This window comes from Panthera pardus, unplaced genomic scaffold (genome assembly GCF_024362965.1).
Source record: "Panthera pardus isolate Hobbes unplaced genomic scaffold, ASM2436296v1 HiC_scaffold_24, whole genome shotgun sequence".
In the NCBI taxonomy this organism is placed as follows: domain Eukaryota; kingdom Metazoa; phylum Chordata; class Mammalia; order Carnivora; family Felidae; genus Panthera; species Panthera pardus.
The window spans coordinates 112,768,083-112,791,965 of NW_026526810.1; the positions used below are offsets into that span (position 1 = coordinate 112,768,083).

A 23,883-nucleotide genomic window follows, 5' to 3' on the forward strand; every position below is an offset into this window, starting at 1 on the left:
CTAGTATCTTTCTGGATGACCTGACGGTTCCCCCACTAGGGCCGTAATTCTCTAGAGGGCAAGGAGGAGTTCTAATTTGATTCTGAAATTCTGGGACCTACCGCAGTGCCCAGCCCATAGAAGGGACTTAGAAAATTCTGATTGAATAGATGAATGAGTGAATTTTCATATTTCTGCAAACACCTGTCCACATATACAAATCCTTCTTATCCTCTAAGTTTCCAGTTAAGATTTGCCCAATAATCTGTATTCATATAATTAGATTCATCTTGCCATTTTTAAAATCCCTACAGCACTTACAATTTATATGACAAAGTTTGGCACTCCACTGTATTTTTGTCATCTTTTATCCTACTTACTTCTTGGGTAAATTGTCCCCAATAAGGCTGTAACTTCCGTGAGGGCAGGATTACGTTCTGTATGTTTCTGGAATCCCTAGCAACATCCAAAATGCCTCATTACCTTGTAATACCAGCCCTAAAGAAAAGAATACATAAAACACATAAAATTTTTCTGAAAAAATAACGTATATCCCCTGTTCTTCTGGTTTCAAGAAAATGCTTAACCTCAAGTTAAAATGCATTAACCTTAAATTTCATAAATAATGCATTTTGTTATTTTTTACTATTTTTTTTAAGTTTATTTATTTTGAGAGAGAGCTAGAGAGCAAGTGGGGGAGGGGCAGAGAGAGAGGGAAACAGAGTCGTAAGCAGGCTCTGTGCTGTCAGTGCAGAGCCCGATATGGGGCTCGAACCCATGAACCACAAGATCCGGACACTCAACTGACTGAGCCACCCAGGCGCTCCTATAATGCATTTTTTTTTTTTATTATTAAGCAATCTGAAAAATCAGAAGAACCTTCCTTATAATTTACCTACTGCAGTATTTCTAGCCTGTTTCTTGCAATATTGTAAAACTACTTCCTCTAAAATAGAGAAGGAGCCACCGCTGTCCTTCAGGTTACAACCTGTTACACACATTCGTGACCTTACTATAAACCTACCTTGTAATTACGATGCAGAATTCAAATGTTAGACCACATCCAAGGATCTTATTCTAAGGGAGCAAAGGTTCCCGTAAAATGAGATTTAGTTTATTTGAAAAACATCCTCCTTCAGCGTTTTTCCCTCTATATCAACTCATTGGAAGTCTTTGACCTCATAACACCGATCAGGTTTTGCTTTTGAACACTAAACTGTCTTTTTTATTCCTTTCTGAATTCTCCATGATTTTTTTAGGCTTCTCCTAAATTATGTAATACCTGAACTGGACAACACAGAGATCTTAGAGATCTGTCTAGTATTATGTGTAGTGTAAGATGTATCATCGTGGTTCTGGAGTCATGTAATCCGTTACTTATATCGTACAATGTTCTCAAAAACAAAACAAGTTCTCTCAATCCTTGTCTCCTACTTTCCCTCCTTACTCTTGCTTCAAGTTCAGTGCCATAGTATGGTGTTTTCTAAAAACTGTAAAAATAGAAAGACAATACAATTCAGAAATTCCACTTCTGGATGTATACCCCAAAAGAACTGAAAGCAGGGCCTTGACTGGATATTTGTACACTCAGGTTCATAGCAGCATTATTCACAATAGCCTAAAGGTGGAAGCATCCCAAGCGTCCATCAGTGGATGAATGGATAAACAAAATGTGGTGTGTGCCAACAATGGAATATTCTTCAGCGTTTGAAAAGGAAGGAAGTCCTGACACATGTGACATCATGGATGAACCTGGAAGATTTATGCTAACTACAAGAAGCCAATCACAGGAAGACTAATGTTGTATAATTTCCACTTATTGAGGGAGCTAGAGCAATCAGATTCAGAGACAGAAAGCAGAATGGTAGTTACTGGATGCTGGCCAGAGGGGAGAATGGGGAGTTTTTTTTAAATGGGCACAGAGCTTCAGGTTTTGAAGATGAAAAAAGTTCTGCAGGTAGATGGCAGAGATGATTGCACAACGTGAATGTGCTTAATGCCACTGGATGCCATTTCACTTAAAATGGTCACTTAAAATGCCATTTCACTTAAAAATGGTCACGTGGGTAATTTTTCCCCTATCCTCTGGCAACTGTGAATCTGTTCTCTGTATCTATGAGCTTGGCTTTTTGGTTTCCTTTTAGATTTCACATGTGAGATCATATGGTATATGCCTTTCCCTGTCTGACTTATTTTACTTAGCATGATGCCCTCAAGGTCCGTCCATGTTGAGCCCAATGACAAGATCTCATTCTTTTTATGACTGAATAATATTCTAGTGTTTATATGCACCACATTTTCTTTATTCATTCATCCATCCACGGACACTTAGGTTGTTTCTACATTTTGGCTGTTGTAAATCATGCAATGAACATAGGGTGAACATGCAACGAGTTAGTGTTTTTGTTTTCTTTGGATAGATACCTAGAAGTGGAATTGCTGGATCATAGGAGAGTTATATTTTTCATATTTTGAGGAACCTCTCTAGTTTTACATAGTGGCTATACCAATTTACGTTCCCACCAACAGTGCAACACGTGTTACTTCTTGTCTTTTTGATTATAGCCATTCTTAACAGGTGTGAAGTGATACCGCCTTGTGGTTTTGATTTGCATGTCCCTGGTGATTGGGGATGTTGAGCACCTTTACATATACCTGTTAGCATTTGTATGTCTTCTTTGGAGGGACACCTATTCCATTCTTCTGCTATTTTTAATTGGATTGTTTGTTTTTACCACTGAGTTGTATGAGTTCTTTATATATTTGGGGTATTAACCCTCTATCATATACAAGATTTGCAAATATTTTTGTCCCATTTGGGAGGTTGCCTTTTCATTTTGTTTTTTTTCTTTACCGTAGAGAAGCTTTTTGGTTTGATGTAGTCCCACTTGTTTATTTTTGCTTTTGTTGGCTTTGCTTTTGGTGTCAAATCCAAAAAATCATCACCAAGACCCACATCAAAGAGCTTACCACCTATGTTTTCTTCTGGAAGTTTTATGGTTTTAGGTCTTACGTTCAAGTCTTTAATCTACTTTTTGAGTTAATTTTTGTGTATGGTGTGAGATAGGGGTCCAGTTTCATTCTTTTATATGTCACTGTCCAGTTTTCCTAACATCATTTATTGGAGACTGTCCTTTCCCCATTGTATATTCTTGGCTCCTTTTTCCTACACTAACTGACCATTTACGCATGGGTTTATTTCTGGGTTCTCTATTCTATTCTGTTGATCTGTGTGTCTGTTTTTATGCCAGTGCCATATGCCATACTGTTTTGAGTATGATAGTTTTGTAATATAGCTTGAAATCAGAAAGCATAATGCCTCCAGCTTTGTTCTTTTTTGTCAAGATTGCTTTGATTCTTTGTGGTCTTTAGAATTGTTTGTTCTATTTCTGTGAAAAATGCCATTGGAATTTTGATAGGCATAGCATTGAATCTGCAGATTGCTTTGGGTGGTATGGACATTTTAACAAAAGCGGTTCTTCCAATCCATGACCATGCAGTATTTTTCCATTTATTTATGTCTTCTTCAATTTCTTTCATCAGTGTCTCATAGGTATTCAGTGTAGTCTTTAACCTCCTTGATTAAATTATTCCTGGGTATTTTATTCTCTTTGATATAATTGTAAATGCAATTATTTTCTTTTTTTTTGTTTGTTTTAATTTTTATTTTATTTTTGAGAGAGAGAGCACAAGAAGGAGAGGGGCAGAGAGAGAATGGTACAGAGGATCTGAAGCAGGCTCCGTGCTGACAGCAGAGGAGCCCGATGCAGGCTCAAACTCACGAACCTCAAGATCATGACCTGAGACAAAGTCAGGCGCTTAACCGATTGAGCCACCCAGATGCCCCAAAATGCAATGATTTTCTTAATTTCTCTTCCTGATAGTTTGTTGTTAGTGTAAAGAAAAGTAACAGGTTTTTGTATATTGATTTTGTATTGTGAAACTTCGTGGAATTCATTTATTTTAACAGTTTTTTTTGGGTGGAGTCTTTAGGACTTTTTCTATATGAATGTCAGGTCGCCTACTAATAGAGACCATTTTACTTCTTTTCTGATTTGGATGCCTTTTATTTCTTTTTCTTGTGTATTGCTGTCACTAGGACTTCTAGTACTGTGTTGAATAAAAGTGGGGAGAGTTGGCATCCTTGTCTTGACCTTAGAGGACAAGCTGTCAGCTTTTTACTGCTGAGTGTGATGTTGGCTGTGGACTTGTCCCACGTAGCCTGTATTGTGTTGAGGTGCGTTCCCTCTGTACCCACTTTGTTGAGAGTTTTTATCATAAATGTGTTTTGAAACTGTCAAATCTTTTATGCATCAATGGAAATGATCATATTTTTATCCTTCATTTTGTTGATGTGGGGTGTCACTTTGATTTGTGGGTGTTGCAGCACCATTGAGTGGGTGGAATGAATCCCACCTGGTCAGGTGGATGGTCCTTTTGCTGTGCTGCTGAGTTGACTTTGCTACTATTTTGTTGAGAATTTTTGCACTTACATTCATCAGAGATATTATTGGCCTGCAGTTTTCTTTTCTTGGGGTATCCTCATCTGGTTTTGGTATCAGGGTGATGTTGGCCTTGTACAGTGACTTTGGAAGTGTTCCCTCCTCTTCTACATTTTGGAAGAGTTTGAGAAAGATTGGTGTTAATTCTTTAAATGTTTGGTAGAGTTCGCCAGTGAAGCGGCCTGGTTTTGGACTTCTGTGTGTTGGAACGTTTTTGATTACTGATTCAATCCCATTTACGTTACGTGTACTTGACCACAATTTAACAAAGACTATAGATTACGTAATGCACCCAGTACAGTGTTTGGCACATGGTAGGTACTCAGTAAATGATAGTTCTTACTATTTGTCACAGTTCAAAGCACATGGTGTCATTAGTTCCCATTATGATCCTTGAGGACATACTGTTAAATAATGTCAAAAGTTAGGTCCCCTAGAAAGCAAATGCTAAAACGGAGATTAGTGTACAGGAAGTTTATTCGGGAGTACTCCCGAGATTGATTCCTATAGAAGGGAAAGGAATGAAAGGAAACAGGATTGGACAGTGGGACAAGTTGGGCTGTGACTCAGTGACAAGGAAGGCCTCAGCTGGTGCCACAGAGAGTATAAAGCCAGCCTTTCAGGATTGTGAATTGTGGTGAGGTAGCTAGGATATAGCTTTTATGCATACTTTATGTTGACTCATCATTAGATATGGGCTGCCTGGGAAGAGGACATTCCCTTGAGAACTAAAACGCATGTTTCTGTGGCTCCTAGTCCATTTGGGCTTATCGCCAGTCCTCTGTATTAATGAGTAAAATTTCCATGTAGTCATTCGTATTGCTGAGGAAACAATCAGGAAATTTTCAACTGGCTACGGTTGTGCTTTTCAGACCCTCAGTGTTGGAGCCCTAGTTATTTTCCTGCCCAGGCCAGCATGGACTGATGCTTTTGTAAAATACACTAAAAATAAATTACTAGAGAAACTAAATAAGAAAAGAGGACATCTAACACACAAGCTCAAATTCATTATTATTAGATTCACCAGGCATAAAATTGCTGACCATTTTCTATAACAGGTTTTAACTGCCTACATTCAAATTCTAAATTTGTCTCATTGTAGACTAATAACAAAGAGTTCTCAGACTGTTACCAAATTACCAATCCGGGACTCCACTCTAAATAGTCCTGGGTTACAGGACTCTTACAAAACATTGCTGATGTCCTTCTCAGCTGACACTGGCCATATATATATTGGGTTAAGTGAATGTCGTGCTTCAGCCTCGAGACCTGATCTTTGCTGTTGTCGGGGAAGCCATCGTCCTCCTCAAATCTGGCCCGAATCCAGGAATACCGTGAGCATCACAGGTTCCAGATATAAATAGTCCTGAGGCCATTCCTTACTCCTGTTTTCATCTGCTTCCTCCTAGAGTCAATTACATAAATGAGAATAGAGATGGAGTTTTTTATAAGGATCTAACGGATGAAAGGGATAAAGACCGTTTTCTTGTTTTGTTGGTCATCAGGCACTAGGAAAACTGACTCATCTCTCAGCGTCATCCTCTCAGGACATTTAGTGTCAGGATAGGGAGATAAGAGAACAGGGAAAGGAGGTGTGCCAAGCAGAATATAACCTTCAGGAAAGAAGTACTAGTAAAAACAAGGGGGTCATGATATAGTCAAAGAGTCTATCAAGCTTTATCGTCTAATTCAGGGAGTGTGACCTAAGAGCTGTGGCCCATGGTTGTAGCTTTAGTTGATCTGTGAATCCCCTGAAATTGTTTATAGGATCAAGTGTGCTGCATCTGTGCCTTTTTTTGGAGAGGATGCTCAGAGTGACCCCAAAACTCATATTGACTTGACTCTCTAGTTTGTGCTTTTTTTTTTTTTTTTTTTTTTTGGTTTGTTTATTTATTTTGAGAGAGAGAGAGAAAGAAAGAGAATCCCAAGCAGGCTCTGTACTGCCAGTGCAGAGCCCGACATGGGACTCAAACTCACAAACCATGAGATTATGACCTGAGCCAAAATCAAGGGTCAGAGGCTTAACTGACTGAGTCACCTACACGCCCCTTAACTCTCTAGTTTGAAACATGGATTCTGTCTCCCTATTTGCAAGGAGTCAAGCTCGAATCACCAGACAGTCTCATTTGGACCTACTGTACCAGCTTCTCAAAGCATCAGCCCTTGCCATCCTGGTCTTCCTCTCCATTCTCCACATCGCTGTGAACCGAGCTTTCCAAAATGTATACACACGACTTAAAACCCTTTAGAAAATCTGACCTTTACTCTGAAGATCAAGATAAAACTAGATAAAAGGCCTTACACGACCTGCCTACCTTTCATCCTGACCTCACACCACCTTCCCTCCGTGCTTTCTCCACACTAAGCAGCCTGACCTCTGAGCTTCCCCCATCCTGGGGTCCACTGAGCTTCTGCAGATGCTGTTCCACCTCTGATGCTCCCCTCCTGCCCTCAGGTGCATTTGCTTTCTCTGGCCTCTCTGACAGGATGTGTCCTCGTTTTCCAGAGACCTTTGCAGCGCTCCTTTGTGGTGTTTGTTACAGATCCTTGCGGGTTTCCAGTAGTGTCTGTCTTCCTCACTAGACCGCATCGGTGTTAACTCTCCTTCGTAACCCGGGGTGCCCTTCACTACTGTAACAACAGCAACAATGGTCCTTTTATCGAGCACTTGTTACATGCCAGGGGCTATGCTAAGCATTGTGGATCCGTCACATTTCATCTTCTTGAACCCTGCAAAAGAAGGTAGCTTTGTTATCTAGTTTGCATATGAGCAGACGAAGGCTGAGAGAAGTTAGGTACTTTGTCCAAGCCACGCAGTCAGTGGTGGAGCTGAATCCAAAGCCAGGCCGCTCGATTGCCAGAACACGCTGCACTGCCTCATCGCGTCCAAATACTAGGTCCCTCGAGATGATTCCGTTTTCCCAGGTTCCTTTCCTAACGGAGCTAGGTGGCTGGTGGCCCCGCCCTCCGGCCTGAACCTCTCTCAAGTGTCCGATGGTTATCTGCAGCCACCCAGCAGGGGGATCCCTGCTAGTGTGGGGGCTTATGCGGGTGAGGTGGGCTTGCCTTTAATCCAGCCTTTTAACAACATTCCCTGTTTGGATAGAGCCAGACCTGGGAAGGGGGAGGATAAGGACCAAGGTGGCTCCTGAGCCTCCACTCCCACCGATGGGGAGGAGTGGGGAAGGTGGTCATCTTTTCACGCCTCATGAAGCCCCACTGGGGGGCGGCAGTTCTTGATAGGCAGAAGGAGCTTCAGGGGGGTCAGAGCAAGAAGCCTGGGACCTGGGCGGCAGAGGGCAGAGTGTTGGGGGTGGGGGGGAGGGAAAGGGGGAGGGCAGGGGAACATTCCCTGCAGGTAACAGAAACTCAGAACTTCAGTGGCTTACATCAGTAAGATTTATTTTTCTTACCTGTCAAGAAGTTCAGAGACAGGAAGTCCACAGCTAGCACAGCTCTTCAGAGCCAGGCCCCTCTCTCTTCTGCTCGACCAACCCTAAAGCCCTGGGCCCCATGGCCACTTCTCCTAGCAACAGACAAGTCTGGAGAGGTGGTCTCTGGGCTGGGCACACTGCCCCGCCACACAAGGTGAGCTGCTCTTATCGAAGGAGAAGGGGAGAAGGGGTGTTGAGAAACATCCATCGGTTTCTTTCACAACACATTTTCTTTCCATAGTCTCCTCCCCTGTGGGATGGAGCCCACCACCTTTCTGCGGCCCCTCTACACCAGCTTCTTGACCCTGCCAAGAGGAACGCCATTCCTTAACCCTAGTACGCCCCAGAGCTGGCTTCTTAGTACATGGGAGTTGAGCGTACCTGATACCTGGAGGTTTCAAGAACACAAGAGAGCCCCATATTCCTGGACAAGAGGTCATCCCGCAAGTGAGGAAAATGGAAAAAGTGAGCCATGGAGAGAAAAATGATTGTTCTGTAGCAGAATTATTATGTATACTCAAATTACGCAGGTTAACTGTATTGTAAGTTTAATAACTTCACTACAATACTAAATTCTTTTCATGTACGTTGCCTTCCTAAGCTCACAGTACGGCCGCTTCAAAAACTGAGGGAGGTTGGAGCGCCTGGGCGGCTCAGTTGGTTGAGCGTCCAACTCTTGATTTCAGCTCGGGTCACGATCCCAGAGTCGTGGGCCCCAGGTCAGGCTCTGCGCTGACAGTGCAGCACCTGAAAAGCCGTGTCATTAGGCATTAGGGGAAGTCAAATGCGAACCACAGTGAGATGCCACACTCCACACCCACTAAATGGCTGCAATCAGAAGACAGCTAACAAGTATAGGTGAGGGAACGGAGAGATTGGAACTCTCGTGCTTTGCTGACAGAATGTAAGAGGGTGCAACTGCTTTGGAAAAAGAGCCTGGCAATGTCTCAAACAGTTAAACATAGAGTTACCCTATGACCCAGCAAGTGACTCCTAAATGTATATGCAGGAGAAATGAAAACGCTGTCGACGTGAAAACTGTAGCCGGGACGCCTGGCTGGCTCAATCAATAAAGCATGCAACTCTGGATCTCAGGGTCATGAGTTCAAATCCCACTTGGAGCGCGGAGCCTACTTAAAAAAAAAAATAAAAAAATAAAAAACCAAAAACTGCACACGAACATTCGTAGGAGCATTCCTCAATAGCCAAAATGTGGAAACAACCTAAATGTCTATCGGATAACGAATGGATAAACAAAATGAGATGTATCCATACAATGAATACTATTCAGCCATTAAAAAGAACGAAGTACTGATACAGGCTACAGCATGGCTAAACCTTGAAAATGTAGAGCCAGTCACAGAAGACCGCATACTGAATGGTTCTATTTATGTGACGGGCCCAGAATAGGCAAACCCATAGAGACAGAAAGTAGATCAGTGGTTGCCTAGGGCTCGGTGGGCAGAGGGGGCTGGGGGGTGGCCGCCGATAGGCATAGGGTTTCTTTTGGGGGGTAATGAAAATGTTCTAAAATTAGATTGTGGTGATGGTTTCACTAAAGACCACTGAGCTGTTTACTTTAAGCGGGCGAATGTTGCTCGTATGTGAAATAGATCTCAGATCTTAAAAAAGTTAATAGTCGATACCTAAAAAATAAAGAACAAGACAAAAAGCCTTCGGTGTAAGCAGCCAGATCGTATTGACTTCTTAGCCAGATTTTTAAGAAGTACTTATTTATTGCCTCCAGTTCACTAATTAGACAAGTAACTGCCCCCTTTGTACTGGGTGTGACATATGCCCGTGCCCAGCTTTGCCCCAGGGTTTTTTATGGTCCCAAGTAAGGTGGTGTGCCTGGGTGACAACAGCTGTCCCTGGGCCTGGCCTCTCTTGCTTTTTTTCCCCGTTTGGAAAGGTGTCAGGCTCCAGAGTATTTCTGTTGCTTTAGTCAGCACAGAGCAAGGAGGACCTTAACTATAGCTGCAGAGCCTTAAGCTTCACCTCGTGCTCCAAATCCAAAACAGAGCAGCTGGGAATGGGGCTCGCCATGCCGCCAATTGCTTCTCTCCCATTGTTAATCCCCCTGATTCTGCCGTCCACAGGCCCTCCTCCCCTCACACTGTCACGTTGCCCGCTTGTGATACGACTGAACAAGTGGTTTGGCTTTGAAAGGTGATTCTTAAGAGACACCTCGAGTGACCCAGTCCCTGGCATGCCAGGACGCTCTTGATGTTCATTGCCACGGGGCACCACAGCTCTCCGGCTAAGTACACTTGCCAGTCAAGCCTGCCCTGAAAAGAAGGTACCCGCTACTGACTCCCCCTGAGATCCTGGCGTAGCTGGCTGGGTCCTCGGGGAGAGCGACATTCCATTGCTAGGTGCAGACAGCGAGAAACCTCCAGTGCTTTTTGGTTCTTACAGAAGAGCTCACGGTCTGGTGTTTGGGTTAGTGAATCACTTTAAAGTATGGCACAGCTGGCTTCGTGATAATTATGTATATTGTACGCTCTATTTTTGCTTTGCTCCCTCATCGCATGGTCAAGATGTTACAGCTTATTTAAAATTTCATTCGTCTCTTTCCCAAACCCTGCGTATTATACCCCTTCAAAAGCGAGTCACTTTTCAGTCTGTATGTGCTTTTTTCATAGAGCCCTAGAAATCAACTCATTCTAACTTCTCCCTCTTCCCAAACTGAAGAATTCATCGGTGTACTAAAGTGTTCATTCTGTTTACAAAAGGTTACTTCCTAATGGCATGTGGACAGAGAAATCCAACTGAAAATTGGGGGCGGGTAACAGCACATGGTAGCATGTGAGTGACTGTCACGCGTGCCTCTCTGATCACCATTCCTCGTGTTCTTGGTGCTTGCAGAGGGTAAGGAAAGCCTCTTCTTCCTCCTGGGCTCTCCCCCCTCTTGCTGTGGGAAGGGGACTAACAGGAAATCGAATCTGCCCCGGTCATGGGATTTTTGAAAGAAACAAAGCACGATCTGATGAGGAGCAGGTTAATCCTGCTATTTCATTTCCCTTTCGGAGAGGGTGGGGGCAGGATTGTGATATGAAGTATTTGGTTTCACATCTGTTCCAGGAATTATCCTCGGCATAAGTCCATTTTTCTTTTAAGCATCCTAAAGCATCCCAGGGAGTTCCTCCTCCCGTGTGCCCTTCCCACCCCCACAGTCAATTCCATGGCCACAGAGCAGCTGACAGACTCCCAGAGAGATCATCTTGTCACTGTTGCGGCAGGAACCTCTCAGTCCCGAGGTCTGAATTTCCGTGGGTCAGTACTGTATCAGTTTTGTGTCTGTTCTCCACGAAGGGCTCGGGTGGAATGAAAAGGAAGTTAGTGGTATCATGGAAAGAGGCCCGATTTAAACAGCAGAGGAACTGAGTCTCCTCTCAGCTTTGCTGCTGTTCGTATGAACTTGGGTAAGTCACCAACCTCCCTGGGGTTAAGGCCTTCATCTGTAAAAGCACAGCAGGGTTCTCCGGAGTGCGCCCTGCAAAACGCAAGCCTCCATCATCAAATAAACTTGAGAAATGCCACTTATGCTATGCCACTTCTTTCAGGAGCCGTAATGCAGATTTGTACATTAAAGCCTCTGAGGAGTCCCTCAATAGAGAAACTTGTTTTTCACCCAGCATTTCTCAAACTTATCTGACACGAACTCTTCTTCCTGTAATGCTGAGTAACATCTTGATGCTCTGAGAAATGAAGTAGAAATCTATAATCTGTCACGTTCATGTTTACCAACCTGAGTTGAAAATAACTTTTCAACTTTCCTAAATCTCATTCGTGGGGAAAAGAAAAACAGATTTCATATGTGTGGTAAGCTGACTTCTAGTTTTACAAATTGAGCTTAAGAGCCAAAGCAGTTATTCAGGCCACCCCAGGCTTGTGACTAAAGTTTTGTGACTAAAGTTGTGACTAAAGTTTTGAAAAAGTTTTGTGGAACTTCTGTTTTCCACTTCCACCTGTCCGATGGTTATCATTTGCTTATGGCCATCGGGGCTGAGGTAGGAATTTCCTACAAATGATTAATTACGCTCAGCACACGATTAGGTTCTCATAAGGAATAACTAAATAAACCACAAGCTCCCTAACCTTAATTCAGAGAATAAGCAGATAGGCAGAGAAAAATACAATTCCACATGTTAAAGTGAGGCGCAAAGAATGGTTACAAATTTATATTTTGAGAAATGTTAGTATATATTATTAGATGTCTACTGAGAAGATGCAGAGACAACATGGAATTCAAGGCAGTGATGCAAGTAAAACATGAAACAGTAAATTCAAGAAACAACCGGATCAGAGGTCAAATGGGAGATTTATGAGAGAAAAAAAATGTGAAAATAGGATCAGGTAAAGAAATACTTTTAGGACCTTGACAAAGTAGCAGTTCCTGGTGGAAATATTAAGGCTGAAATTAAATTCTGACCAAGATCAATTTTAGCCAGACAATCCTAATGTCAGTAAAAAGTATGGCTAATAACTCATCTTGTAAGGAATAGGGCGCTTGGGTGGCTTACTTAGTCAGCTAAGCATCTGACTCTTGATTTCTGCTCAGGTCATGACCTCGCGGTTCGTGAGATCCAGCCCTGTGTGCGGTGCTGTGCTGACAGTGTGGAGCCTGCTTGGGATTCTCTCTGTCCCTCTCTCTGCTCCTGCCCCACTTGCACAACACACGCACTCTCTCTCCCTCAAAATAAATAAACATTTTTTAAAATACATCTTATAAGGAATAAGTAAGGATGGTTTACTTAATCACTTGGTTTAGAGTGATTTAATCTACATAGTTAAAATTTTTTTATGGTTATCTATGTATTTGGCTGGGGGAGGGGCAGAGAGGAGAGACAGAATCCCAAGCAGTCTCCGCACCATCAGTGCAGAGCCTGATGCGGGGCTCGGACTCAAGAACTGGGAGATCGTGACCTGAGCCAAGATCAAGAGTTGGACACTTAAGGGGCACCTGGGTACCTCCGTTGGTTGAGTGTCCAACTTTGGCTCAGGTCATGATCTCGCAGTTTGTGAGTTCGAGCCCCACACCAAGCTCACTACTGTCAGCCTGTCAGCACAGAGCCCTCTTCAGACCCTCTCTCCCTCTCTCTCCCCACTTGAGCTCTCACTCTCTCGAAAAAAGAGTTGGATGCTTAACCAACTGAGCCACCCAGGCAGCCCGTCCACGTATTTAAAGTGTCAGTCTTTAATAAAAGTGAGTGTTTGGTAATGTTGGCTCTTTCCTTTCTCACCTCTATGGCAACCCCTTCTTAATCTCTCTTCTTTTTTTAAAAAATTTTTTTTTTTTTAACGTTTATTTATTTTTGAGACAGAGACAGAGCATGAATGGGGGAGGGTCACAGAGAGAGGGAGACACAGAATCTGAAACAGGCTCCAGGCTCTGAGCAGTCAGCACAGAGCCCAACACGGGGCTCGAACTCACAGACCATGAGATCATGACCTGAGCCAAAGTCGGACGCTTAACCGACTGAGCCACCCAGGCGCCCCCTCAATCTCTCTTCTAAAGCTCTTCATCCTTTGCTTCCTTGTGAATTTTCATTCTCTGGAATCCTGTCTTTGGTACCGTCCCACAGTTTCAGCTGACCTCTGTATTTGACCTGCACTAATTCCAGACCTATACCTTCAGCCAGGATTGTCACATGTGGCTTCCCAGATTGGTTGTGCACCACACAATTCTGGGGGTGCTATAGACACCAAACACGTATGCAGCAGCCCTTCCCCAGCCCAGACTCCTCTCTGGATCTGTAGGTTTCAGCCACCTTTAGACATCTCTCTCGAATACCTTCCAGTCATCTCAAACCCAGCACATCCCAAACTCAACTCTTCATCCTCTCGGACACACCCCCCCTGCGGTCCCTCCCTATTCACCTTCATCAGAGGTGAAGCCAGAAATCTAAGAATCTTTCTAGCTGGTCTCCTCACCTCACATGGCTAACTGGTTCTCAATCATTATATTTTTCCCGTTCGACCTCTCAGATCTTACGTCCGGTCTCACTCATTGCCACTGCCTTAATTCAGACACGTGGCACTTTTGTTTGAATGGCTACGGTGTTTTCCATGTGGACCTCTTCACCATCAGTCCCATCCTGTGCTTACGCTCCACGCTGCTCTTTACGTGATCTGTAAGAACAGTTATGATGCTTCCCCACTAAAAAGTCTCCGCAAGACCCCTTCAAGGTGCAGTGGGTCACCAAAGCCCTGCATCATCTTCTGTCTTCTCTGCGCGTGTTTTCCACCACTCCCCCGACAAGAACCTTTAAGTTCCGGTCTTTCTAAACTTCTTGCCACGTTGTCTCCAACGCCCATGCCGTTGTACACACTGTTTCTTCGTGGAACTCTCATCTCTTCTTGGCTAACTCTGGCCCAAGCTTCCGCCTCCAGATCTTGTCATCACTTCCAGAATCCTTCACTGACCGCAGTGCCCCCTTTCACTTCTTACCATCAACTCCTATAGCATCCCTTGCCTTCCTCTGTCATAGAATTCGCTAAAATATGTTATTTTATTTTACTTGCTGGCCTCTACCACTAGATTATAAGCTCCTGGGGGGATCAGGAATTATGTTATTCACCTCTCTGTCACCAATGTTCTTCACAGTGTGGGGCATGAGGTGGGTATTCAGTAAGTGAATGTGGGGCAGAAGGTCAGTTTCTGTTGCTGTTGTAAGATTTAACCTTCACTAAGTCTCTGCCTAGTGTTAGGGTCAAGTATGCATTGTTTATATGCTGTAAATTATGCGGTTTTTAATAGCTATTTCTATACTTCTTTGGGTCCATTGGACTTCTCAGAGGAAACAGTAACTCCATGCCATTTTTGCTGTTAACTTTTCCCTGGTGTTCAAGGGCTGTGTGCCTTCCTTCACTCAGGAACTTATGTTGGGGGTGGGGGGAGCACCTGGGTGGCTCAGTCGGTTAAGCGTCTGACTTCCGCTCAGGTCATGATCTCACGGTGAGTGGGTTCCAGCCCCGCGTCGGGCTCCTTGCTGACAGTTCAGAGCCTGGAGCCTGCTTCGGATTCTGTGTCTCCCTCTTTCGCTGCCCCTTCTCTGCTCACACTGTCTCTCTCTCTCTCTCTCTCTCTCTCAAAAATAAATAAACATTAAAAGCTTATTTAAAAAAAAAAGAAGAAGAAACTTTTGTGGGGTGAAAACAGGCATATAATTGAATATCTATCTTTAATGAGTGAAAGATGTTAAATCCACTGCTTACTGACTATTAAAAAAATAAGGTGATTTAAATACACAACTTCTGGAATTGACTCAGTAGCAAACTCAGGTGTATGTTACTTTATGAATTAACCATTTTCAGAATGTAGTTGTTTGTTTATACCTACTTTTCATTGATCCCAACACAGCCCCCCTAGAAAATCAAAATGTAAAATGAAGCATCTTTTAACTGAAACTTTTAAGTTTGTTTGTTTAGAGTAGCATCTTGAATGCCAGGACAAAAGGACAGTAGACAGATACTCAGTAGGTTTCTATTTATTGGTAAACTCATGTTAACATTATTGTTTCTAGAATTCCCTAACAGTGTTAGATTTTCCCTCGGTGCTTCATAACTGTGGAAACGTGTAAAAATCACCTTTTGCCAAAAATGCGCAATTCAAAATCCCTTCCCGGGCCTGCTGAATTCATTTACTCGTGGTGGAGAGTAGAAGTAGGCATTTTTAGACAGTGATTTTTGGCGCCCTCACCGCCCATGATACTACTTCCGCTTAGAAACCAGTGTCCCCCTTGAGTAGTGAGCCGCGGCGGTCCAGATAGACAGTGCAGTGCTGACTGACTGAACAGAGCAGTGTTGAATGATGAGAAACTGAGACTGGCTTTTGCTTTCTATACCCATCATAACTCATAGTCACCTTCAAAACGTTGATGGAAAGCGATAACCGATGGCCTCATCACCATGAGTAAATATCGTATGACCCACCATCTGAGAGGAGAGCTCTGGTCACGTTAACCAGCAACTAATTAAAATATAGTGCGTTTTGAAATGTGTTGAGATGTTTCTTTTTTAAGTAGGCAACTTTTCTTAGCCGAGTCACAGACCCATAGCAGGTGTATGTTTAATATTAAAATTCGCTTTGTGTCCTCCTGCTACCGGGATCTACCATCTGGAAATAAAAGAAGTGATTTGGGAGATGGCCAAATACAACATTTATTTTAATGCAATAAACCTATTACCAAATTGTAGAAGAAGAAAATTTCACTTCTAAAAAATAAAATCTATACTACAATTACATTTTTATTTGTACAGTCCACAGAAAAAAAGGTCAGACTTACAGTCTAAGATATTTTCCTTTCAATTGAATACACAAATAAAATAAAAAGGTATTTGTATAGGTTAACTTATGAAAACCTAATATGAAATCTTCCGTGAACTTTACAACCTGCATAATCCAGAGCTGTTATAACCTTTACAAGCCCTAGTGTTGTTGAGACAGTAAACTGCAGTGTTCTATATATTTTTAATTAATTAATTAATTTTTAATTTACATCCAAGTTAGTTAGCATATAGTACAACAATGATTTTAGTAGATTCCAGTGATTCATCCCCTATGTATAACACCCAGTGCTCATCCCAGCAAGTGTCTTCCTTAATGCCCGTTACCCATTTAGCCCATCCCCCCCCACAACCCCTCCAGCAACCCTCTGTTCTCTATATTTAAGAGTCTCTTATGTTTTGTCCCCCTCCCTGTTTTCGTATTAATTTTGCTTCCCTTCCCTTACGTTCATCTGTTGTGTATCTTAAAGTCCTCATATGAGTGAAGTCATATGATATTTGTCTTTCTCTAATTTCACTTAGCATAGTACCCTCTAGTTCCATCCACATAGCTGCAAATGGCAAGATTTCATTCTTTTTGATTGCCGACGAGTACTTCATTGTGTGTGTGTGTACATCTTCTTTATCCATTCATCCATCGATGGACATTTGGGCTCTTTCCATACTTTGGCTATTGTCGATAGGGCTACTGTAAACATTGGGGTGCATGTGTCCCTTTGAAACAGCACATCTGTATCCCTTGGATAAATACCTTGTAGTGCACTTGCTGGGTCATAGGGCAGCTCTATTTTTAATTTTTTGAGGAACCTCCATACTGTTTTCCAGAGTGGCTGCACCAGTTTGCATTCCCACCAGTAGCAATGCAAAAGAGATCCTCTGTCTCCCCATCCTCGCCAACATCTGTTGTTGCTCGAGTTGTTAATTTTAGCCATTGTGACTGGTATTTCCCTGTATTTCCCTGATGATGAATGATGTTGCACGTTTTTTTTATGTGTCTGTTAACCATCTGGACATCTTCTTTGGAGAAGTGTCTATTCATGTTTTTTGCCCATTTCTTCACTGCATGCTTTGGTTTTGGGGTTCTGTATATATTTTAAGTGTGGCCGTACGAACTCACCCCAAAATGAGGGAATGGACAAGATGCTATCAAAGACTCCTCTGGTTTGAGAAAAGGGAAAAAAAAAAAAAAAAAAAAAACAAGACAAAACACTTCTATATGTTATAGGAGGTAGAGAAATGATAGAGAGAGAGGTGGGGTTTTTAATCAGGTAGCTGATTGTGGCCAAGGTAGCTTAGCCTAGCACCATCACATAGGGCTGTTGAGCAAATAAAATTTACTTTCTTCTTCAGCACCAGTCTGTTGAAATTTTTTAATCATTTGTGAATTTTCAGAGTCCTGAAATCACTACTAGAATGTGAGAGCTTAATCCCATCTCCTGATCTCACAGGGCTGTGGGCCAGACCTTTCCAATTCTAAAAGGCAGTGAGGTCTCCTTCCTTCTGATTTACTTTCACAGGCTCCTGGGACATTAATTTTTAAAGGCCTTAGCCAACAGACTAGAGCAATCATTCAAGTTAAATTTTTATTAGAAAAAAAATACTCCACAAATATCCTTTCCTATAAAAATATAAACTTGAATATCTTTGGCTGGGGAGGACGAGCAGAGGGGATGGAGCAGAAAACTTGAAAGGTTTGTGTAATGTGGACATGCAGCCCTATGATTAAATTGGTTTTCTAGTGGTTCTGTTGAATCATTAGTATCGGTACTATTTGCAAAGGCATCAGCACTCATTAGAGACCATTGGCCAGGGATCTTATAGGACCGTTGGGAGATGAGTCTCTATTGACAACAGATCTATTGGTCTGTCTGTTTGTTTGTTTGTTTGTTTGCTTGTTTATTTGTTTGTTTTAATGTTTTCACCCATAACTTTAAGGAAGAAAGATGCAAATAGCAAATCCGTAAGGTGACATAATACAGTAGGAAAAATCATGGACTCAGGTTCTTTTACCATACCTGCCGCCAGTTTCATCATCTGTAAAATGGAAATAACATTCATTTAGAAATAGTTTTTGAATGCCTGCTGTAAGTCAGGTGGTTTGCTTGGCACCTGACTTTGAATAATAGCTGCTGTGTCTTCCTCTTGGGGTCACCGTGAAAACTAGATAAGATACCGCATGTGGAAACGTTGATGTCTTTTACTTTCAAGTGGCACCCAGAGCAGTCTTGATCTCCAGTTATCAAAGACTTATTTTGGTAAAAAAAAAAAAAAAAAAAAAAAAAAAAAAAGTACGCTGGTTTCCTTTGCAGCCAGGTTTGAAGAAAAATTTGGCCTTAACCCCACTTAACTGAAAGTTCAAGTAGCCACAATATTCTTTGCCCAAGTATTCCAGTTAATTCGGGTTTTTCTTTGTTGCTATGTGAGGTCACTGGTGGTGAAGTAGTTACCTATTGCCACATAACTCACTTCGCCCCCAAACTCATGGCTTAAAACCGAAAACATTTGTTAACATTACACTTTCTGTGGCTCAAGCATCCTAGCTTAGCTGCATACCTCTGGTTGAAGGTCTCTTGATGAGGTTGTAGGCAAGCTGTCAAGTGGGAGCTGGGAGCTCATCTGAAGGCTCATCTGGGAAATCCACTTCCAATTCAGTCACGTGGCTGTTGGCAGGCCTCTTTCCACTGGGGCCTCTTCACAGGCCTGCTGTTATGGGCTGAAATGTGACCCCCCACATTCATATGTTGAAGTCTTAACCCCCGTTACCTCAGAATGTGACTATATTTGGGCACAGGGCCTTTAAAGTGATGACTAAGTGTAAAGGAGGCTTTTAGAGTGGCCCTTACTCCAACCTGACTGGTGTCCTTAAAGGAAGAGGAAAGTTGGACACGATGGGACACGCCAGGGATGCCCTTACGCAGAGGAAGACTCTGAGGGCACGTGGAAAAGAGGGCCATCCGTAAACCAAGGAGAGAGGCCTCAGGAGCCACCAAACCTGCTGACACCTTGACCTTAGACATCTAGCCTCCTGAACTATGAGAAGGTGAATTTCTGTTGTTGAAGTCACCCAGGCTGTGGCATTTTGTTGTGACAGCCCTAGCAAACTGCTACAGCTGCCTTACAACATGGCAGCTGCCTCGTCCGGGCGAGCAATACGTGAGAAAGTGAGGAAGCACCCACGCAGGAGCCACAGTCTCTTTATAACTTCATCTTGGAGGTGAGATCCCATACCTTTAGCTACGTTCTTTTTGTTGGAAGTGAGTCGGTAAGTCCAGTCAGTCCATACTCGAGCGATCACAAAGGGCCCGGATCCCAGGAAGTGGAAGTCACAGGAAGCCATCGTAAAGGCTGCCTACCACACTAGTTTAGGTTTGTTTTTAATAAAGCAAAAATTAAAAGTTAAGAGAAAGACAAAAACCGGCGTATTTTACATGATAGATCCAACGTCATCAAATACCTGAGCGCCCTGGCTGATATAATCTATAGGCCATACTACCATTCTGCGAAGCTAAGATTGTTCTGATCTGGAAAATATAAAATGTTGACATTTAGAAAAAAAGGTTTTCTAGTGGTGAAAAAAGGATCATGTGATGGCCAAGACTGAGGAGAAATGGCGCAGTGAATCCTTACCTCGGTGTCTAATATACACAGGGATGCATACCAAGAAGGGATGAGAGGGAAAGAGGAGGGGAGATAATCATGAGTTATAAAAAAACATGGTCAAACCATAATACAATCTTATGTAGGAAAAGTGAGAAAAAACAGCTTCAGTAAAACAAACTACAGCAAGTAAAACTGAACAGAATCTTCTTGACTGATAGAACATAGGTCATAAAGAGTTGAAAAACTGCTCTAATCTTTCTTGTATTGTTAATAGACAAAGAGGGGATAAGGGATAGCAGGTGAGAGGTGGGCATTCAGTGAGCTGTAATACCCAGCGAGGTGGTACATTTTAGAAAATCTCGTAAGGAGCAAAAAATGATTAGTGGGCTCTACGGATTGGTCCGGAAGGTAAGTATAAAGGAACAGACCTCTTCAGGAGTATTTCCAGAACCAATAGGAAGAACTCCACAAGAGGAGGATGGGTGATAGTTGAACCCGGCTTTTAGTTCAGAGGATCCAAAGGACATCTGCTCTGCGGTGATAGCGAGCTGACATCTGAGTCCTCAGTAAGTATGCTGAGATTCCAGTAGCTTTAGCCTCTAAAATTAGTAGCATTGTCAGCTTGATTGTCTCATGTTTTTCTAACGATCAGAGTCTATGTGGCAAAGCTGTCCTTACTCCCAAGCACGGTCAGATTTCTTTTCACCAACAACCCTCTTTTTGGCCTCTTAAATGATGCTAATATGAGGTTAAACTCTCCCTTTAACTTTCAGAACATTCAAAGAGCTATCACTTGTAATAATACCTCCAAATACTAAGCTTCAATAATTTGGCTCCTGCTTCATCGGAACTCCCCCTTGGGTGGCCCTTTGTTTTAAGAGAGGAAGAAGCTGTTTCCTGTTATCTCCTGGTTGCACGATAACAAGATGACAGACTGATTCTAGGTCTCTTTCAGTTTTCCTTACACAAAGCTGTGGAACCAGAGGGGGACAGTACAGGGATCTCACAAGGTGATCCTCATTAAAAAGATGCCTTCAGATTTGAATAGTTCAATGGATTACCTTAAGAGTTGCCCTGAAGTAGATGTTTATGCTGGTATGGAACAGTTTCTGAGATATATTGTTAAATAAAAGATACCCAGAAAAACCCACTGGAGGTCACGTTCCCATTTGTGTAAAAAGGGCAGCAGGAAAATACATTTGTATGTGCATGGACTCTGCTCAGAGAAGGGCACACACACCAGTAGTGAGTCTGGAGTAGAAGAGACTTTTAACTCCGTATCTCTTGTTATCATTTGATTTTTTTTTTTTAATTTGTGCATGGATTAATTTTTTTTTATGTTTATTTTTGAGACTGAGCATGAGCGTGGGGAGCAGCAGAGGGGCAGTGAGGAGGGAAAGAGAGAATCCCAAGCAGGCTCCATGCTGTCAGCACAGAGCATGAAGCGGAGCTCCCTTTCACGAACCCTGAGTCGTGACCTAAGCTGAACTCAAGAGTCAGGCACTTAACCAGCTGAGCCACCCAGGTACCCCTACGTTTCTTGTTTCTGTTTCTGTTTTTGTTTTTGTTTTGTAGTGAGGAAGCTATTTTAAAAATGCCTTTAGGAGTGCCTGGGTGGCTCAGTCGGTTGAGCGTCTGACTTGGGCTCAGGTAATGATCTCATGGCTCATGAGTTCGAGCCCCATGTCGGGCTCTGTGCTGACAGCTCGGAGCCTGGAGCCTGCTTTGGATTCTGACAGGTGTGATGTAATAGCTCATAGTTTTGATTTCCATGTCCCTCATGATAAGTGAGGTTGAGCATCTTTTCATGTGTCTGTTGGCCATCTGTATGTCTTCTTTGGAGAAATGTCTGTTCATGTCTTATGCCCATTTTTAATTAGATTATTTAGGTTTTTTCATCTTGAGTTGTATAAATTCTTTATATATTTTGGATATTAACTCTTTATCAGATATATCATATGCAGACATCCTCTTCCTTCTCAGTAGGTTGTCTTTTTGTTTTGATTGTTTCCTTTGCTGTGCAGAGGCTTTTTATTTTTATGTAGGCCCAATAGTTTATTTTTGCCTTTGTTTCCCTTGCCTGAGGAGACACATCTAGAAAAATATTGCTACAGCCGATGTCAGAGAAATTACTATCTTTGCTCCCTTCTAGGATTTTAATGGTTTCAGGTCTACATTTAGGTCTTTAATCCATTTTGAGTTTCTTTTTGTATGTGGTGTAAAAAGTGGCCCAGTTTCATTCTTTTGCATGTGGCTGTCCAGTTTTCCCAGCACCATTGGTTGAAGAGATTAGCTTTTTTCCCCCATGGCATATTCTTGCCCGCTTTGTCATAAGTTCATTGATTCACCATATAATCCTGGGTTTATTTCTGGGCCCTCTATTCTCTTCTATTGATCTATGTGTCTGTTTTGTGCCGGTACCACACTGTTTGAGTGCTTCAGCTTTGTAGTAAATCTTGAAATCTGGGATTGTGATGCTTCCAGTTTTGTTCTTCTTTTTCAGGATTGCCTTGGCTATCGGGGTCTTCTGTGGTTCCCTACAAATTTTAAGATTATTTCTCCTAGTTCTGCAAAAATGCTCTTGGTATTTTAATAGTGATTGTCTCAAGTATGTAGATTGCTTTGGGTAGTACAGACATTTTAACAATATTTGTTCTTCCAGCCCATGGACATGGAATGTCTTTCCATTTCTTTGTGTCGTCTTCAGTTTCTTTCATCGGCGTATTACAGTTTTCAGAGTACAGGTCTTTCACCTCTTTGGTTAGATTTATCCCTACGTATCTTCTTGATCTTGGTGCAATTACAAATGGGATGGTTTGCTTAATTTCTCATTATGCTACTTCATCATTAGTGTATAGAAAATGCATGGATTACTGTGAATGTAACACAACTGGTTTTAAAGAGAAAGGCACTGAAGAGATGAAATTTAAGTTACCACAAAGAGCCTTTGAACTCCTGTGGTGTTCTCTCACGTGGTCGTCTGCATTGTCCGGTCCTCTCTTCCTGTCGTTGCAGTTTGAAGACTCATAAGAGCAAGAACTGCTCTCCATTGAGCACCTGCTCTGCCCCGAGTGCTGGGGTTTTTACGTGGAGCTTCCTCAGTTAATCATCCCAGCCATCACATGAGGAATGTCTCTTCTTGCCTCCTTTTTTAGCTGAGACTTTGTATATTCCTTCCATGGGTGCTGTTTAGAAGATCAAGAAGATCAGTTCCAAGATCGGTTTCCTGCCACATGCCTATCTAACACCTTGCTTCACCAAAGACTGGAGTGACCCTTCTTCTGAGGGACACGTTAGTCAGTTCTGCCCTTGAGTTTTTCTCTTCCGTGTGTGTTTCTTTCCTCGGGGCTTGTCCTTTCATTCACACCCTCAGAACTTCAGCTTCCACCTGCACTCTGACGATTGTGACACGTGAGCCCCAGTCGGTGGCCCCCAGAAGCCACCACAGTAACAAATCCCAGCTCAGCCACCTAAGAGAAGGGGTGCGTCTGCTGACTTCTGTAGAGAACTAGGACGGCTCCAGGACCTCCGGTGTGGTCAGGTCTTTCCTTTTCTCCATCCCTCTCTGCCTCCTCTTTCTCCATCTCCTTACATGTCTCTTCACAACTTCATTAACCTCCCTCTTTCCTTCTTTCTTTTCTGTGGTTTCTTCCACGTGGCAGATCAGATGGAGGGGAGTAGTTTCATCAGCTCCAGCCTTATTCTTTCCAGCTCAATGACCGCAGAGTAAAGAGAGTGTTTCTACGTTAGTACGTAGAGGTCCCCAGGAAGGGCTGTGATTGGCTTGGCTTGGATGACAGGACCACCTCTTATGGCAGTTGCGGTGGCCCCGGGGGTGGACCCCTAGGCCAGGTCTGGATCGCCTGCCAACTTTTGTGCTCAAGAGGGTGTGAGGCTCTCTTAATTATAGAGAACAAACTGATGGTTACCAGAAACGAGGTGGGTGAAATAGGTAAAGAGGATTTAGGAGCGTACTTGTCGTGATGCGCGCTGGATAATGCATGAAATTGTTGAATGACGATACTGTACGCCTGTAACTAATAGAACACTATATGCTAACTATACTGGAATTTAAA

General features: G+C 42.8%; 1 protein-coding gene across 8 annotated transcripts in view; it reads left to right on the forward strand.

Moving 5' to 3' along the window:
- The window catches only part of TTLL5 (tubulin tyrosine ligase like 5), a 299,024-nt gene that overhangs the window by 246,048 nt on the left and 29,093 nt on the right, over positions 1-23,883 (forward strand). The window contains exon 35 of one of the 8 annotated variants that reach the window (XM_053889628.1): positions 11,231-11,344. The exons of the other annotated variants lie outside the window; for them this stretch is intronic. Within the exon in view, the coding sequence (XP_053745603.1) occupies positions 11,231-11,286 (56 nt within the window). The 3' untranslated portion in view covers positions 11,287-11,344. Of the gene's footprint in view, positions 1-11,230; positions 11,345-23,883 lie in introns of those variants that run through there. 8 annotated transcript variants of the gene reach the window in all.